An 18,124-nucleotide genomic window follows, 5' to 3' on the forward strand; every position below is an offset into this window, starting at 1 on the left:
GTATCAGTTGTTCCAAAAGACAAGGAATGAGAGAAAGTGGCCCAGTTCCTCATATGACTCCCAAACTAGCTAAGGACAGTGTTAGAAAAGGAAAGTATAGAGTATTTCACTCTGAATGCAGATGTTCAACTATGATCTACTTGGATAAAATATAGGAGAATGCCCCACCTAGGGGTAGGGAAAGGACTTCTTCTCCTCCCCCCCCCAAATATTTTATTTGGGGCACTTGGGTGGCTCAGTGGGTTAAAGCCTCTGCCTTCAGCTCAGGTCATGATCCCAGGGTCCTGGGATTGAGCCCCACATCGGGCTCTCTGCTCAGCAGTGAGCCTGCTTCCTCCTCTCTCTCTGCCTGCCTCTCTGCCTACTTCTGATTTCTCTGGCGAGAGAGGGGACACAGCAGAGGGAGTGGGAGAGGGAGAAGCAGTGTCCCTGCTCAGCAGGGAGCCTGACTCAGGGCTTGAATCAGGACCCTGGGATCATGACCTGAGCTGAAGGCAGACACTTAACGACCAAGCTACCTGGGCGCCCTGGGAAAGGAATCCTTAACATGCAAAATACAAACCTCTATTCAGACATTTATGGATCCAACTACATCAGAATTAAGGATTTCTATTCCACAAAGACCGTCAGAGCTAATATTGACAGATAGGTGGTTGGAATCTAGCGAATGAAGAACATCTCCCAGTCAATAAGGAAAAGACAAGAAACACAATAAAGAAATAGGCGATCCATATGAACAGGCAACTCACCGAAGGTTTGGCTGAAAATGGCAAGAAACTGATGACGATGCAGTCTAAGAAGTAATTGTATGATTCAATTAAAATTACGATGAGATACCATTTTATGACCACCAGGTGAGTGGAAATTCATAAAAACAAATCATACCAATGTTTGGTGAGGGTGTGGGCAGACAGAAATCTTTGGTCATTTCCATAGGCCTGTAAGCTGGTAGAGTCTCGTGAGAGCACTCTGAAATGAGATACACAGTCTTCCAAGACTCCACACTTTTGATCCTTGGCAAATAAGCCACAGAAATTCGTGTCCAGGTGTTCAAAGAGAAATGTATGAGGGCGTTGGCTGCAGTGTGCTTCGTGGAAACGGGATTCAGGGGCAACCTTGGCATCCATCCTCGGGAGAATGGATTAGTGATGTGGAATGGATGCAAACGGTGGGACACCAGGTGACAGTCAGAATCAGCACATAGCTTTTAAGAGCACAGTGTTCAGCCGTGCCTGGGTGGCTCAGTGGGTTAAAGCCTCTGCCTTCGGCTCAGGTCATGATCCCAGGGTCCTGCGATAGAACCCCAAATCGGGCTCCCTGCTCAGCAGTGAGCCTGCTTCCTCCTCCTCTCTCTGCCTCTCTGTCTACTTGTGATCTCTGTCTGTCAAATACATAAATAAAATCTTTTAAAAAAACCCCATAGTGTTCAAAGAATAAGGAACAAAAATGAGATCGACAGCATAATACTATTTATATACACTAAACCCACAAATGCATAAAAATGATATTAGATCATCCCCAAGGATCCATTCATATTTAAATGGGATGAGAATGGGGATTGAATATAAAGAAGAACAAAACAAAAATCAAAACAATGAAGTGGCCTTGTATCCATCGAAGATCCTTGGTCATCGCGAAATCAGGAACCCATAAACGCTGCTCCCTGCTCCCGAGGGCTGGAAGAAGAGAAACGTGTGAAGGGCACGAGCAGGCAGTTCACAGAATGAGCACAATTGGCTCATAAAGTTATGAAAACACACTAATCTCACAGATAATAAAGGGAATGCAAGTTTTAGCAACAAGAGCCCATTTTTTCATCTATCAGATTAATGATTTTTTTAAAAATTATAATACACCTTGCTGGTGGGAATGTAAACACGGTTGGTGGAAATCTACATTGAGCATTTAGGGGAGTGATTAGGCGTTGTCAAAATGTAAATTGCTCAGAGCCAGCAAGTGTGCTTATAGGAACTTCTCTTGTGGAAATACCCCAGGTGCAATGGTACATTTGCAAGGCTGTTGCTGCAATGTCCGTAGCAGGGAAGCTAGTGAGGGCCACGTGCGGTCTGACAGGAGACCAGTTTAATACATTATGTTGGTTGTGCTGTGACGCCCTGTGACGATGGCAAACCTGGAGGGGGCTGTCTACACGTGCTGACCCAGAACCGTGAGCATAACGTGCTACAAAGCAAAAAGAGTGTGATCTTGTTTTTGTTGAAAAATTACACACACACACACACTCACACAAAAGATATTAAAATGACCCACTGTCTCAGGTCTCAGTTTCTGCACTGAAAGTCAAGCATCCCTAAGCAGACTCCAGACCCCTCTTGCCAGCAGAACAGGAGGAGAACGGAGAGGGTGCCGCTAAGCCCCAGCACCCACCCCAGGGCTGGGGGTGGATGGGAGGACAGAGAGGCAGGGACAAGGAGCCTGAGAAGCCTGTGCTGGTGGGCTGGGCTTCCTCCCTCCTCAGGCTTTGACAGGGGCTTAGAAAACTTGGTTCCCAGAAATTTGCAAAGATCCGAGGGTTGGAGTCCAACGGTGCCCAGGGAAATGGAAGTGGAAAGGTGACACGCGGGGTAGCCACTGCTGTCGTGGTGACAGGGTTGCACAGGGAGCAGCTGCCTATGATCCGAGAGTGAAGCAAGCCCTCCAGTCTCAAGGGGCAGAAGACGCTGGAGGTAGGGAGCCAGGCCAGGGCCGGCTTGGCGGGAGGGCGTGCCCGATGGTAATGGGGGTGATGGGGACTGTGTGGAGAAAGGCATTCTGGGTGCAGAGCAGGGAAGCTCCCTGTGCCAGAGGCTGTGGCTGAAGTTGGGGTTGGGGGGACAGCTTTGGGTGAAAGTTCCTAGGGGGGCCTGGGTGGCTCAGTCTGCCTATAGCTCAGGTCATGATCTCAGGGGCCTGGGATCGAGTTCCGCATCAGGCTCCTTGCTCAGCAGAGAGCCTGCTTCTCTCTCTCGGCCTCTGCCTGTCACTCTGCCTGCTTCTACACACACTCTCTCTCTTTCTCTGACAAATAAATAAAATCTTTTAAAAAAATAAAATAAAATAAAGGAAATGTGTGGGGCCCCTGGCTGGTTTAGTCAGGAGAGCAGGCAAATCTTGATCTCAGGGTCATGAGTGTGAGCCCCAGACTGGGTATATAGTATTCACACAAAATCACACAAAATTTTTTTGTGATCACACAAAAATAAATAAATGAAATTTTAAAAATTTTTAATTAAAAAAATAAAAAAGATGCTGGTGTCTGTGTCTGTCAGTTACCGAAAGATTACGTTGCGTTCACATCACCTAATAAGCCCCTCTTAGAGCCCAATCTGGACGCCAAGGGAAGGTTCATGAGAGGCAAGGACCTGAAAACATTTGTAAATTCTTCCCACAAGGTTTCTGAGAGGCCCGCACCCCACAACGTGTTTTTGTTCATCCTGTCGCTCACAGACCGGTTATGGAGGGTCCCGGATGTGTGGGCTCTGTGCCAGGTGCCAAGGATACAGCCGTGAACAAACACGAGGACCCTTAGGGAGCTGAGAGCTGCTGGGAAGGATGGACAAGCAAGGAAGCTGATCCAGTGGAAGGTGTATTCACTTGCTAGGGTTGCCATGACAAAGCACTAGAGACGGCAGAAGCTTAACCAGTAGGAATCTATTTTCTCACAAATCTGGAGGCCAGAAGTCCAAGGTCCAGATACTGGCAGGTTTGGTTTCTTCTAAGGCTACTCTCCTTGGCGGGTGGGTGGCCACCGTCCTCCGTGTCCTCAGACGGGCTTTCCTCTGGGTGTGTCTGTGTCCTGACCTCCTCTTTCCTTTTTTCCATTTTAAGATTTTATTTATTTATTTGAGAGAGAGAGAGCGAGAGAGAGATTGATTGACAGAACGAATGGGAGGAGCAGACTTCCCGCAGAGCAAGGAGCCTGACACAGGACTCGATCCCACATGACCTGAGCTGAAGACAGACAATCACCTGAGCCACCCAGGCGCCCTGCTCTCCTCTTATAAAGACACCAGTCATGCTGATGAGGACCTCATTTTACCGTAATCGCCTCTTTAAGAGCCCTATCTCCCCATACAGTCAGATTCTGAGGTGCTGAGGGTTGGAATGTCAAAGTCTGAATCTGGGGGTAGGGGGACACCAGCCCAAAGCAGGAGGGGAAGATGAGAAAGTGACTAGTGCAGTGGGAAAAAGCCCAGGGAGAGGGGGCGAGTGTGCATTTATGGGGCAGGTTGTGGTCCTAAATAGGGTGGTCCGAGCGAGGTCTCGGAAAAGTTGACATTTGAGCACTACCTTGCAGGAAGGTGAAGGGCTGAGCCACACGGGAATCTGTGGGGAGGGCATCCAGGGAGAGGGAAGGGCCAGGGCGGAGGGGAGACCATGGGAGAAGCAAAGGTGGTGGGTGGGGTGAGCACTGGAGGACGAAGCGGGAGAGGCAGGGGAGTGGCGCCAGGTGCATAGACCCCACAGGCCACTGTAGGACTTGGGGCTTAAGTTTTCAAGACCACCACAGGTCACATCGACACGGAGGTTTCTACCAACAAAAAACAAGCAAACGAACAACAACAAAAAAATCCACCAAAAAAAACCCCAAACAAAAACACTGACACCAAAAGAGTGTAGCAAGTGTTGGCGAGGACATAGGAAAATTGGTCCCCTTGGGCACTGCTGGTGGGAATGTAGGAAAAGGCAGGATCAAGTATGGGAAACAGTACGATGATCCCTCAAAAAATTAAACATAGAATTTCCGTCTAACCCAGCACTTCCACGTCTGAGTCCCCCACCGCGAGAATGGGGAGCAGGTGCCTGGAGAGATGTCTCTACGTCCTTGTCATGGGAGAACTGTTCACAGCAGCCGAAAGCTGGAAGCAACCCAAACGCCCATCAGCAGGTGAATGGGTAAACCCACAAGTGGTAAATACACTCGTGGATGGGGTGCCTGGTGGCCTTCAGTCATTACGCGTCTGCCTTTGGCTCAGGTCATGGTCCCAGGGTCCTGAGATCAAGCCCCACATCAGCCTGCTTCTCCCTCTCCCACTCCCCCTGCTTGTGTTCCCTCTCTCGCTGTCCCTCTCTCTGTCAAATAAATAAATAAAATCTTTTTAAAAAATACATTCATGGAATATTATTCGGCCTTAAAAAGGAAATTCTGACATATGCTACAACATGGACGAATCCTGAGGATTTTATACTAAGTGGAAGAAGGCCGTTTGGAAAGAACAAATGTTCTATGATCCCACTTATAGGAGGTCCCTAGAATAGCCAAAGACAGAAAGACAGAAAACAGAATGGTGGCTGCCAGAGACCGGGGAGTTGGGGAGTTATTATTTAATGGGGTTAGAGTTTCATTTTTTAAAAAAGATTTATTTATTTATTTATTTATTTGACAGACAGAGATTACAAGTTGGCAGAGAGACAGGCAGAGAGAGAGAGAGGAGGAAGTAGGCTTCCTGCTGAGCAGAGAGCCCGATGCGGGGCTTGATCCCAGAACCCTAGGATCATGACCTGGGCAGAAGGTGGAGGTTTTAACCCACTGAGCCACCCAGGTGCCCCTCATTTTATTTTAAAGATTTTGTTTATTCATTTGAGAGAGAGAGGGAGAGTACAAGCAGGGGGAGAGACAGAGGGAGAGGGAGAAGCAGGCTCTTTCCGCTGAGCTGGGAGATGTGGAGCTCGAGCCCAGGACCCCGAGATCATGACCCAAACTGGAGGCAGACGATTAACCATCTGAGCCACCCAGGTGGCCCTGAGTTTTATTCTTTTCATAAAAAGTGTTCCGGAGATTGATAGTGGTGAGGGTTGGGCAACATTTTGTAAATATAATCATACCACCGAATGGTTCACTTAAAAATCGTAAAATGGTAAATTTAGATAAGGGTTGAGAGTGGTGTGAGCTCAGATGGGGGCAAGTTTTCCAATCCTGAATCCACTTTGAGGAGGATTAACTGCCAGATAGAATGGAGAAGAGAAGAGTCCAGGGTTTGGCTTGAGAACTGGGAGGATAGATAACCACTTGGCTAAGACGGAGAGGGCTCGGGTCAACCCTGTCGGAGGTTTTGCTGCAAAGGGGAACGGAGAAATGGGGGCAGTGCTGGGGAAGGAGAAGTGAGGTCAAGAGACAAGTGATATAGCACGTTTGCTTTGACAGAAGTGATTCTGAAGAGTGTGGAAGGTGGCCGCGGAGAGAGGGGGCCAGCTGCTGGAACCATCCTTGGACAGCCAAGAAGTGAATGTATATGAAGGTGATGTATGAATGTATTTGAAGTGAAGGAGAGTAAGAGCAGAGTGCCACTTAGGCCGTCTTTGGCAGGGGACATATTAGCAGAAACCTGAAGGAAGTGGGAGAGTGAGCCACAGGGATTCTGGAGAGAGAGCATTTCAGGAAACAGCAACAGCAAGTGCAAAGGCCCTGAGGCGGCACCAGCTGGTATGCTCAAGGAGCAGTGTGGTTGGACCAGAGCGAGTGATGGAGGCAGTGGGGCAGACAGATCAAGCAGGACCTAGGCGACCATGGGACTTTGGCTTTTACTCTATCAGAGATTGGATCCATTGGAAAGTTTTGAACAAAGGCATGACCGGCTTTGGTCTTAACAGGATCATTCCGGCTGCTGAGTAAAGAACAGAATTGGGCAAGAGAAGAAGCCGAGTGAAGGGTCCATTGTAGTGATCCAGATGAGAGCCAGTGGGGGTCTGAGGGAGCATGTTCCTCGAGGAGGTGGGGAGAAATGGTTGGATTCTGCATGAATTCTGAAGGCGGTACCCGCAGGGTTTGCTAGCGCATGGCATGTGGAGCGTGAGAGATGAATCCAGGATGCCACTGGGGCTTTGGTCCAAGTGACAAGATGGATATGACAATTGGCCAAGATGGGGAAAGCCTTACTTTCAACATGCCAAGAAAAGATGCTCACTCATCATCCACGTGGGGTGTCAAACGGCTGGTGGACAGGCGTCTGGACCTTGTGGGACAAGTCAGGGCTGACATGTATAAACTTGGGGGCGGATGCAAGGTGACGGATGGCTTGTGTCCGACCAGAGGAGCTCCCTTGACAAGTGAGAGTGTCTAGAGAAGGGAAGAACATCTCATGAAAATACTGATCTTACAGTCCCATACTTGCCCTCTGTCTGGGAAGGAGTGGCCCGGAATTCATCCAGGAAGTCAGCTGGGCTGGGGTCTGAGAGCAGAGGAGCGTCCACAGAAACAAAGCTCGGGGAAGAACACGCCTGTGGGTAGGGCATCTGGTGGGATTTGCCTTCCTTTACTGGTCTCACTGGGGCTGCACCATTGCCTAAGAAGCAACAGCTCTTCGTAGCAGTTAGGACGAGCTGTGGGAATGTTCTCTGTGGATCTGCGTCTATGAATGAGTGAATCTATGTACGTGCATCTGTCTATCGATGTGTCTGTGACCGTGACCCCAGGAGGCAGGTGCCATTATACCCAGCCCCATGCTGTCCTAGAGGACACAGAGGCACAAGTTGGGCTGGGATCTGAACACCAGCGCCTCCTCTGTTTTCTTAACCACCATGGGCTGCTGCCTCCCAGTAACGGTCCGTTATTGTTAGAAGTAATCATTACAATAATTATAACAAACATTTGCTCAGTGCACTGCCTTGATGATTTCATTTCATCCTTGCAACAACTCTACTGGATGGGCCTGCGATTGCCAGGTTTGCAGAGGGGAGAGGTGACTTGCCCAACGTCACAGAGCTGGTGAGTGGCCAAGCCAGGCCTCCAGACCTGCTGCTCCGCCTCTAGGGCCTCAGTTTGGCCCTCCATCGCTAAGCTGCTGGTCACACGGGTCAGGCCTAGGCGTCCCGTGGGGATTTATCATGTCAAGGCATTTTAGTGATGCTTAGAAGTTTGGGGTAAGATTTAAATGCTCTGATTCCCTTGGGGCGCCTGGGTGGCTCAGTCAGTGAAGTCTTCGGCTCAGGTTGTGAGACTGGGGTCCTGGGATGGAACCCCATGTTGGGCTCCTTGTCGGCGAGTCTGCTTCTCCCTCTCCCTCTCCCCTGCTCGTGCTCACTCTTCCTCGCTCTCTCTCTCAAATAAATAAATACAATCTTCAAAAAAATTTTTTTAAAAAGTTCTGACTCCCTCCGGAGCCTTCTCTGGGCCCTGGTTGCCTGCTGCTTCCCCCGGGCGTGACCTTTTTTGCCCAATCAGGACCTGGGAGGCCAAGCGAGAATTCAGCTTGGCTCCTGTAAGGCCTCCATCAGGGCTGGGGGTGGGTGGCAGCCCAGGAGGTAGGTGGAGGGAGAGGGCCCACCTCGGCACCACCTGGCCACCTTCCTCGGGTGTGAGGACCCTTCCAGATGGTCAAGTCTAGAGGTCGCTTGCACAGAGAGGTGGAGAAACACAGGCCGAGTGAGGACAGGGGACTCACACCAGGTGCATGAAGAGTGCTGTAGAGGCCGGGCTTGGCCCCAGGCCTCGGGACTCCCAGCCTGGACTACTCCTTAGCCTCCTGCTGAACTTTCCCCCACCCCAGAAGGATTGGCCCCACGTACATTTTTGGCCTCACCTACCCTGGCTGGCCCTCCCTGGCCTGCTTTTTGCCAGCGCCCTTGAGACTGGCCGAGAACTGGTTGCCATAGAGATGGTGGGGCGGGCAGTTCCAAGGCTGGCGGTGCGGGTGCGGGACGGGGCAGGACACCAGTATGCGAAACACCCACCAGCAGCTGAGCAGGACCACTTCGGCGAGACCAGGGCAGGACACGCGGCTCCAGGCTCCAGGGACAACCATAGGGCTGCTCAAGTTTCTGTCAGACACCCCCCAGGCTGAGCAGGTGAGGGAGGCCCCATGGGGGCACTTCCAACTGCCTGGAGGCAGGCTGGCTGCCTGGGGGCGTAGAGGCCGGGGCTGAGGGAGACTGGAGCTGAGGCCAGGTGAGAGACAGCCAGGCCCAAGGCAGGCAGGGACCTCAGGGACGCTTCAAAGTTTCAGGGTGAAGATGAGGAACACACCCAGAGGTGACTCCCAGGCTCCCAGTGGAGCGATATGGGGATCCCTGCAGGAGGAGGAGGGTCTTGGGAAAGATAATGTGTTTCTGCCACCTGGACTTAGACAGTCCCATGGGGACATGTCCCCACGGGGCATTCGGAGGAGCCATCCCAGACCCAGAGGCAGCATTGTACGATGGTGACATAATCTGGGCTCTGGGGACAGATTCAACGCATTCCGATCTGACTCCACTTACTGGCCAGGTGACCTTGGTCAAGTGATGTCCCGTCTCTGAGCCTCAGTGTTCTCATCTGGGATGAGATGATATCTCACGGGGACAACAGTGGAACAGAGGGTCCTTGGGAAAGTTAAGTGAGGTGATCCGTGAACATGCCGCGCACCCAACAGGTACTCAGTAAGTAGCATCTTTGCATATTGGAAGTAGTAATGATCAGTCAGTTTTAGTGGTAACAAGAGCCCGGCGGGCCAGCCAGGGGGCACAGGTGAGGAGGGTCCCCTGGGGAAGGTGTGAAGCCGTCCAGGAGGCTGCTCGGAGCTGGGCCTCTTCTCCTGTCTTCACCTAGGGGAAGACCGGGAGTGGTGATGGTGTGATTCGGGGCCAGCAGCCAAGGTCTCGGAGCGCAGGGCAGACGACAAAGAAGGACCGGAGGCCGCAGGCCCGGGACAAGAAAGGGCACGGCTCTGCTGAGGCTGAAGAGTAAGCAGCTGCACGCAACAGGCTGGGTGGGTTGCTGGATCCCCCATGGGGGGCCGGTGCCTTGACCTTGACCCCTGCTCCCTGTCCTCTCCTTCCTCAGTCTCGTCCCTTCTTCTCCTCGGAAACCCTCCTTCCCCTTCCAATGGGCCTGGGAGAGCTTCACCACTGACAGCCGGGCTCTGCATCAGCCTAGCCCCTTCTCGGTCCCTGGCTACCAAGTTACGTCCTTGCCTCACGCACTTCTCAAGTATAAGACCAGGTGCAAGTCCACGGCCACCCTCCCAGAGGCCCAAGGCTTCTGCTGGAAGACAGAAGTGCCAAACCTGGAGAGGAGCCAGCAGCTCAGGGCCCGCGGTGGCAGCCCCATCTCCTCCGGCAAAGGGAAGAGCCAAGAACTGGAAGGGCTCAGTGAATGGGACCTCCAGCCACCTGGGAAGAGGTCAGGGTCAGGATCCGAGTCTGAGGAAGGCATTGAGCTGGAAGCCCTGGGTGTTGAGGAGGCAGAGAGGGGCTTGAGCCTCGGGGAACTGCCCTACCTCCTCAGGAGAGGGTCGATCTTAGAAGATGAGCGGTTTGCAGAGGTGACAGAGGAGGCTGAGGAGGGGGAGCACAGGGCCCCCTACAGAAGGAGGGCTGGTTCTCAGAGAAAGGGGCCCAACATTTGCAAGGAGGCCTCCAGTGAGGGTGACCTGCAGGGCAAGGGGAACAGCTCGAGCTCCAACCTCAGAGGATCACAGAGGAGGAAGTCAAGGGCCAAGGACCTGGAGGGGCCGTGGGACCTGGAGAAGCTGCAGAGGCAGTTACAGCAAGACTTGGACTGTGGTGAGTGTGGGCTCTCAATGCCTGGGTCCCCAGGAAACCACACAGTTGGGAAGAGAGGGTTGTGCTGTGCTCCAGCTGCTGGGTGGGATTGCCCGGTAGCCTGGGAGGGAGGCTACTCTCTGCCTTGTCCCACTGAGGATAGGCCCTGAAAAGCAGCCCTGGAAGGCTCTGCGGACTGCTGTCCAGGCCTCCAATCGGAGTGGGAAGACCTATGCCTTGGAAGATGAAGAGACTTTCCTGTTTGCCAACTTTCCCAACCGTACCTTCCACAAACGACAGGAGGCCACAAGGTAAGGTGGAAGAAAAAGGAGGATGGAAAGAAAGGGCTGGGCGTAGTGGAGAAGCCAGTTCTCCAGAGACACTGACTCATTCACTCCTTCATTCATCCATTCTCTAATCTTCTAGTCATCCAATCTTCTGTGGATATGTCCATGCATCTACCCACTCATTCATTCACCCATTCACCTAGCCATCCGTCATCCATCTATCCATCCATTCATCCAACCATCCATCCACCCTCCCACCTGTGCCCATTCACCCATCCACCCACTCACCCATCCATCCACCCGTCCATCCATTTACCTACCCATCATCCATTTACCTACCCATCCATCCATCCATCCATCTGTCCATCCACCCATCCAACCATCCATCCATCATCCATCCATCCATCCATCTGTCCATCCCTCCATCCAACCATCCATCCATCATCCATCCAACCATCCATCCATCATCCATCCATCCATCCATCTGTCCATCCCTCCATCCAACCATCCATCCATCATCCATCCATCCATCCATCCATCTGTCCATCCATCCATCCAACCATCCATCCACCCTCCCACCTGTACCCATTCACCCATCCACCCACTCACCCGTCCATCCATTTACCTGCCCATCATCCATTTACCTGCCCATCCATGCATGCATCCATCATCCATCCATGCATCATCTACATCTGTCTGCCTGGCCACGTGTCTATTGACACAAACCACTTTTCATCCATTTCCCATCTTCTATCCATCCATTAGCCTATTCACTAAATGATGAATGCAACATATGTTGAATATCTATTCATGGGTGCTTAGGAGGTAAAGACAAAAAGACTTGGCCTCAGCCCTAAGAAAGTCAAAGCCTGCTGGAAAAAGAGACAGATGGGCAAGACAGCCAGGAGGGCAGCAGAGTTAGACAACGGCTGTACCTGGGGCTTGGACAAAAGACCATGAGAGCAGAGGGGGAAGCCTGAGAAGGAGCACTGTTGCATTGTCTAGGTGAGGGATGATAAGGGCCTGAACCAACTGGCCACATGAATGGGGAGAGGATCCATGTACGAGACATCTGGGGGCTGGCTCAGCAGGTCTTGGTGACTGGTTAGAAGTGGCAGGTGAGAATCCACTGCCGCATTCTATAGCACCCCTCAGTTCTTACTTTCTCACCCCTGCTTGCTTCCCATGCTTCCCAGTGCACTCAGAACAAAGCCCAGAGTTCTCGGTAAGGAGGCTCCTGTCTCCCACACCAGCCAGTCCGAAGGGCTAGAATGCCTCATGCTCTCCCTCCCTCCTCTCCCAGGAGTGCCCCTCTCCCTCATTCACCCAGCTAACTCAATGCATCTTTCGACTTCCAAGTCAGGCGCCCTCCAGGAAGCTCTCCCCTGTTCTTGCCTCTGCCACAGCTCTTGCCACACAGCCTTGCACTGGGGTGCCAGGGTGCCTGTCTCTCCTTGTGTGCAGGCTTAGAGCTCTCTGAGAGGATAGGTGTCAGATCTTATCGGTTATAGCCTCCCTGGCACTCTACATGGGACATGGCCCCTAGTTGGTGCTCAAGAAATACGTGCCAAGTGAATGAGCGCATCTACCCTCCCATTTGTCCAACCGTGAATTGGATGATGCATGAATTCACCAACACTGAATTTCTCTTTATGTGAAGCACTGCCCTAGGGGCTGGGGAGACACTGGTGGCAAAGAGCAGGGCAAGGAACCCTGCTCTCACACACACTTTATTTGCAATGAAGGGTAATTAATAAAGACATGAACAAAATATAGAGCTAGAAATGGAAAATACCTGGGGGGTAGAAAGGGTGGTCAGGGAGTCTCTCTCTGACATCTGGGCAAGGACCTCATAGACAAGGAACTGGCCACCAGAGCTAGGGGCAGAATGTTCCAGGTGGAGCCACGTGTCTACTCAACCATTCATCCATCCCCTGACCCATCACGACTTTGTTTCTGTTTCTCACCCATTCATCTGTCTGTCCCTCAAACCAAAACTCATGAACCTAGTTCCTACCAGAGTTGGGGGTCAGAGGAAAGAACACGATCTGGCCCCGTCTTCAGGAGAGTTGTTTTGCCAGAAGAAGTCAGCCGTACGGGTCAGGACACAGGGGCACCAAGCCCCACGGGGCTGAGGATGTCCAGTTTGGGGCACACAGCTGGCTGGAGTGGGAGGCTTCCAGAAGAGTAAGGAAAGGCCTTGAGGTGGGCCTGAGGGTTGAGCCCCCGATGCAGCTCATCATGTCAGACTTCCAGAACAAACCCCAAGCCGCAGGCCTGCCATCCCTCCCTCAGGTCCCCATACTCCTCTCCCTGCCCCTGGCCTCCACGAGACCACTGCTCCCCCCAGATTTCTCCCACCCTCTTCTTTCCCTCTCCCCACCCAAGAAGCCTGCTGCAGGCCTGGGAGCGGCAGCAGCAGGAGGAGCGGCAGCAGGCCGAGCTGCGGAGGGCCCGGGAGCAGCGGGTCCAGCAGCAGGTGGCTCGCTGCCTGGCGGCCTATGCGCCCAGAGGGAGCCGGGGGCCGGGGGCCACCCAGCGCAAGCTGGAGGAGCTGAGGTAGGAAGCCGGGGCTTGGGAGGGCCTGGTGGGGAGAGGGCAGGGAGGCACTGCAAGAAATCAGATGCCGGAGAAAGGATGAAGGAGAGACCTAGCTCTCACTTTTCCTTGGGGCTGAGTCTCCACAACCATCCTCCAGCCCTGGCAGGCGGGCTGGGCTACTGATGAAGACCCTGAGGCAGGGGAGGAGAAGGGGCAGAGACAAGGTCACTCATCCCATGAACAGTACCAATTCTGCAGCTGTTAGAAGCTCACGGTTAAAATGGCTTATAGGTGTTACCACGTGTTCAAATCCTGTCCTTCCAATTTCAAAAGCCAGGCATGCTTATTATCAAAATGCAGATATTACTTTAAAAAAATGCAGATATTACTGAAATCATTCATGGAGCACGGGAACTGTGCCTCTGATCTCACTCTTGGCAATAGCCATGGTTTGCCATCAGGTGGGATCCTCTCTTATTCTCCTCCTATATGTTGACCATTAAAAAGAACCAGGCAAATGTGTATTTAAAAGCAAATCTTTTTTAGACTCATAAAACAGGCCCACGAAGTGGGCATTACCATCAGTCCCATAATTCGACAGAGGAGGAAATGGAGCTCAGAAAGCTCAAATAATTTACCAAAGTTCACAAATAAACTGCAAAACTAGAATTCCAACTTGGACAGCCACTTAGCCACCCTCTACCCTGTCTCCAAGTGCTCGAATGGCCGGACTGTAGAGAAAGTGTGCCAGCGTCTTTGTCCAAAAGCCCCACCTAGTGAGACGGATAACACAAATAAATACGATCGCCAGTGCCGCAGACATTAAGTATCTACTGGAGGCAGCTGGTGGCAGGGTAGCCCTTTCCACATCTCATCACCTTTCATCCTGGGAGAAGGGCTAGGTCAAGGTTGAGTGGAGCACCGCGAAGAGACCAGAGGGTCCCTGCCCTGCAGCCGGGCCACCAAGGACTCAACAGGGTTCTGATCACCTCCTCTTTGAGGCTCAGTCTTACCGTCTCCAATTTTGAAGAGGAGAAAACCACGGCTCTTAAGAAGTCAGGGGTATTTTAAAGGAATCCTTGCCAGACCTCAAGTTCATGGTTTGTGTGTTTATTTTTTCAATAAGGCAGGAAGCCTGAGGTTCGGAACTCCAAGAGACAGATGTCAGTAGGCGGAGTGTTTCACACACACCTTTTTTATTTTCTATTTGAGAGCAGATGTTTTCCACGGGGCTCTCAGCCCTAACATCCTGTGACTTTTGCTCTCTCTGAGCTGTAAAGGCTCTGCCCTGCCCAGCAGGGGCGGGCTCAAGAGAGGTTGCCCTGTGGTAGGGAAGCTGTGTGCCTTCCTTTTCCTCCCAGATGTTGGACAGGGCTGAAATCCAGTCACAGGCTTCCTTTCTGCTCGGGGCTCCAAGACATGGACTTCCTCTCAATTCTAACAAACAGCATCAAGAATGAAGAAGGAAAAATATGCATGACATCATAGGCAAGACGGAGGCTGAATGCCAGCTCGTTCCCCACCCCCGCCTTTTGTAACTGCTGAAATTACCTCTTGAACGCTGAAGACTCCGTTTTGCAATAACTTCTGTCCCTGGCCATGGGTTTTCAAGTTCATCTATTTTTTGCAAGTGGAGGAGGGTTCCTTCCCTGGCACAGAGCCAAGGGTCCTGGCCCAGTAAGGCAGTGTTTTTCCAAGGGGTGCCTGCATGTTTGCTTGAGGTCTTGGAGCCTTGTCTGCTTCTCCCCTCCCTCTCTTGTGTGTGGGTGCTGCCACCACACCCCAAGACCTCTCTCCTGTGCTTCACAGGATTCCTGGCCCCGTGTGGTGTGGCCAGAAGGTCCCTCTTGCTGCCCCGATATTGGGCTTGACGAGCAGACGTGTATCAGACAAGCACACAAATCGGGTTTTTGTACATGGATGTGTGCCTCCCCCGGGGAACCCTGATCTTTTCAGGAAGTGTTCTTTCCTTTGCAACATAATAATTCTGTTGTTCCTCCACCCCATTTTCTAAGCTGTGTGCTTACAAGAGCCACAGAGAATGGTGACAAACTTGTCTAAACCCTGCCACGGTGCAGAGAAAACTGAGCCCAGAGCCCAGAGCGAGGTCTTGCCCTAAGCCACGGCCCCCAGCCCCCGTTTCTCGCTCGCAGACGCAGTGTGAGAGAGTTCAGGGGTGTCAGCGCAGGCAGAGGAGGAGCTGTGCAAGCAGATGCCCATTTGCTTCGAAGACAGTGCCGGCCCCTCTCCCTTGGGGGTGGCTGGGAGCCTGGATGAGCCCTGGCCAGATGGCCTGTGGACTTGGGCTCAGTCTCTCACTTCCCAGCTGTGTGACCTTGGCCAAGTCCCTGCTGGGCCTCAGGCTCATCATGGGTAAAATGGAGCGTATAATTTCCACCCCACTGACCTCAGGAGGAATCCAGGGCAAGGAGGGGAGTGAAATCGCTTTGCAAGGTAAGGGTGGGGAGCATGAGGTGTCCTCAGTGAGGACGGGAGCACTTAAGGGTGGGGACGGCTTGCGTTCACGGTTAGCTGCCCAGAGGCCCGTCTCCCTCCCGCAGGCGGCAGGAGCGACAGCGCTTTGCTCAGTATCAGGCAGAGCTGCGAGGCATCCAGCACAGGGTGCAGGCCCGGCCCTACCTGTTCCAGCAGGCCATGCAGGTGAGGGCTAGCACCCGGACAAGCATGCTCCCTCCCTGGGAACGCCGCTTCTCCTGGGATGAGCGGATAGGGACGTAAGATGAGAGTGGCTCCTCTCCGACGGGGCCCCGGGCCACTGTCCATCTAGAGACCCCGAGACCCTCTCAGTATCCCAGCACCGTTTGTCCTCAGCAGCCTTGGTGCAGAGCAGGAACCCTTCTCTCCACTCAGGTCAACGCCCGGCTCTCGGTCACCCGGCGCTTCTCCCAGGTGCTGTCAGCACTGGGACTGGATGAGGAGCAGCTGCTGGCTGAGGCAGGAAAGGGGGACAGAGAGGGCACCTCCAGGAAACCCAGGTGAGGCCACTTACCTAGCCAAAGAGCAGGCTGTGCCCACTAGAAGGGGAAGGGGTGCCATTGCCAGTACTCTGGGCCCTATAGGGTCTCCCTGAGCTGTCTCCCTACCCACCTCCAGCCTGGGCTGGACACCCAGCAAAAAGCTGAGAAAGTTCGTGGGCAACCACGCTGATCCGCCTTAAATCAAAGCCTCAGTCCTGGCCTGGTCCGCCCCTCTCGGCCTGAAGGATTCTGCCTAGCTCTAGCAGCCAGCAAGTCCTTCCCCAGGCCCTGTCCTTCATGTCTCCCCAGGAAGGCAGGATCAGGGTATGTTCTCCAGATCCCAACAAAAAAACTAAGGACCCGAGGGGCAGGGGCTTCCTGGAAGACACAGGAGCAAGTAAGCCACAGAGTGGCCAGCGGAGTGACCACACACCAAGGCCCTGTTAGGGATGGCAAACTAATCACCCCACAAATAGTGTCCCTTGTGCTTTAGGACAACCTGGTGCACAGCAGGGATTTTGAGGCTCATGCATAAGGACGTTGAGGCTTGAGGAGGGGAAATCGTTTGCTCAGAGTCCACACAGCATAGCAGGCAAATTTGAGCCCACATGGGCAATAACCGCCTTTCCTCTCCCAAAGCCCAGTGTCCTTGGGCATGGGCATGGGGAGCTAGAGCTCATGGTCTCTATCTGTGTCTCCATCTTTAAGGAGCCACAGGTCAATGGGGGCGAGAATGGAGCACTCTTTTGAGAGTCCTCCAAAGACAGAGCGCACTGGAAGCCAGCCTGACAGGCACTCCACTCCAAGCCCAAACCAAGAGTCCAGCCCCTAAGAAAACAATTAAATGCTTTATGGAAAATACCGCGTGTAATTTCTGGTGCTGCTGGGAGAGGCTGCAGGTTGGGAGCGGGAGGTAGCAGGTGGGCAGCGGGCTTAGCTTGTCCCATCACCCAGGAGTGCGGTTCCGGAGCTGCTCCTGAGGGGGTCATCTCACACAGCAACAGCCACAACTCCTCTACCCCCTTTTCCACCATATAAGCTGGGTCCTAGGAATTGGAGAGTGAACACAGGACCTAATGGCCTCTGTCTTTGAGAACTGGGGCGGGTTGGGGGTGAAGTTTGGACCTTTAAAGGGGTGCATACCTCACACTGTAACAGATGGGTTGCACAGGGGCCTCCAGACCTAGCAACTGTGGGGGTATGAGGAGGGATTATGTGAATTGGGATTTTGACTTTTAAGTAACTTCATGTTAGAACCCCCCCCCCCCAGGGGGATAGGCAGCTCACATACACAGATGTGCTGAATTTTCTACTCAGTTTCAGGACGTGCAGAATACAGAGTTAAAAACCTAATGCAGGGCGGGGGCTGCCTGGGTGTGGCAGTCAGTTAAAAATCCCACTCTTGGTTTTGGCTCCGGTCGTGATGTCAGGGTCCAGCTCCGGGCTTCTCTCCCTCTCCCTGTCCCTCCGGCTCGTGCACGCTCTCAAATAAATAGCCCCCCCCCCAAAAAAAATCCAATAAAGGAGGGAGGGTGTTTGCTGACAGTACTGGTTGTAGGGGCTCGGAGGCTGGCCCGTAGAGCGGCAGTCTGGGGGGAGGGTCTCAAAACATAAATGTCGCACACCCAATGGAGCCACGACCCAGGGGAGACCACTACGAGGACGCCTACGGGAGCGGCAGGTGCCGTCCACAGCAAGACCATGAGTATGGAGCGTCCCGCCGCCAGGACGCTTCCAGCTTCCAGGTTGCTGGCTTTAAGAACTTATAATTGAGAGACCTGCAACTCTGATACGGCGTCCACGCGCCCCCCAGGGGCGCATGCGCAGTCACGCTGCCCGCTTAAAGACCGCCGCCTAGACCTA

The 18,124-nt window shown here is 52.9% G+C and overlaps 1 protein-coding gene and 1 long non-coding RNA gene across 4 annotated transcripts; one reads left to right on the forward strand and one right to left on the reverse strand.

Moving 5' to 3' along the window:
• The first annotated feature begins 8,582 nt into the window (after nt 1–8,582).
• On the forward strand, nt 8,583–17,957 carry TSGA10IP (testis specific 10 interacting protein). 2 transcript variants are annotated; one of them, XM_059147791.1, is made up of 8 exons: nt 8,583–8,781; nt 9,521–9,654; nt 9,755–10,476; nt 10,619–10,766; nt 13,131–13,301; nt 15,845–15,944; nt 16,155–16,279; nt 16,970–17,957. In XM_059147791.1, the coding sequence occupies exons 1-8, from the start codon at nt 8,653–8,655 to the stop codon at nt 17,091–17,093; spliced, it is 1,653 nt and encodes a 550-aa protein (XP_059003774.1). In that variant the 5' UTR covers nt 8,583–8,652; the 3' UTR covers nt 17,094–17,957. The 2 variants fall into 2 exon arrangements, with proteins under 2 accessions (XP_059003774.1, XP_059003783.1); XM_059147800.1 differs by lacking the exon at nt 13,131–13,301.
• On the reverse strand, nt 13,947–15,849 carry LOC131815816 (uncharacterized). Of its 2 annotated transcripts, XR_009347862.1 has the most exons (3): nt 14,835–15,849; nt 14,297–14,720; nt 13,947–14,056 (listed from the first exon to the last, which is right to left on the reverse strand). It is a non-coding gene; the product is annotated as an uncharacterized LOC131815816 (long non-coding RNA). The 2 variants fall into 2 exon arrangements; XR_009347863.1 differs by having other exon boundaries at nt 13,947–14,720.
• Nucleotides 17,958–18,124: the final 167 nt, after the last annotated feature.

This window comes from Mustela lutreola, chromosome 1, assembly GCF_030435805.1.
Source record: "Mustela lutreola isolate mMusLut2 chromosome 1, mMusLut2.pri, whole genome shotgun sequence".
Classification (NCBI taxonomy): domain Eukaryota; kingdom Metazoa; phylum Chordata; class Mammalia; order Carnivora; family Mustelidae; genus Mustela; species Mustela lutreola.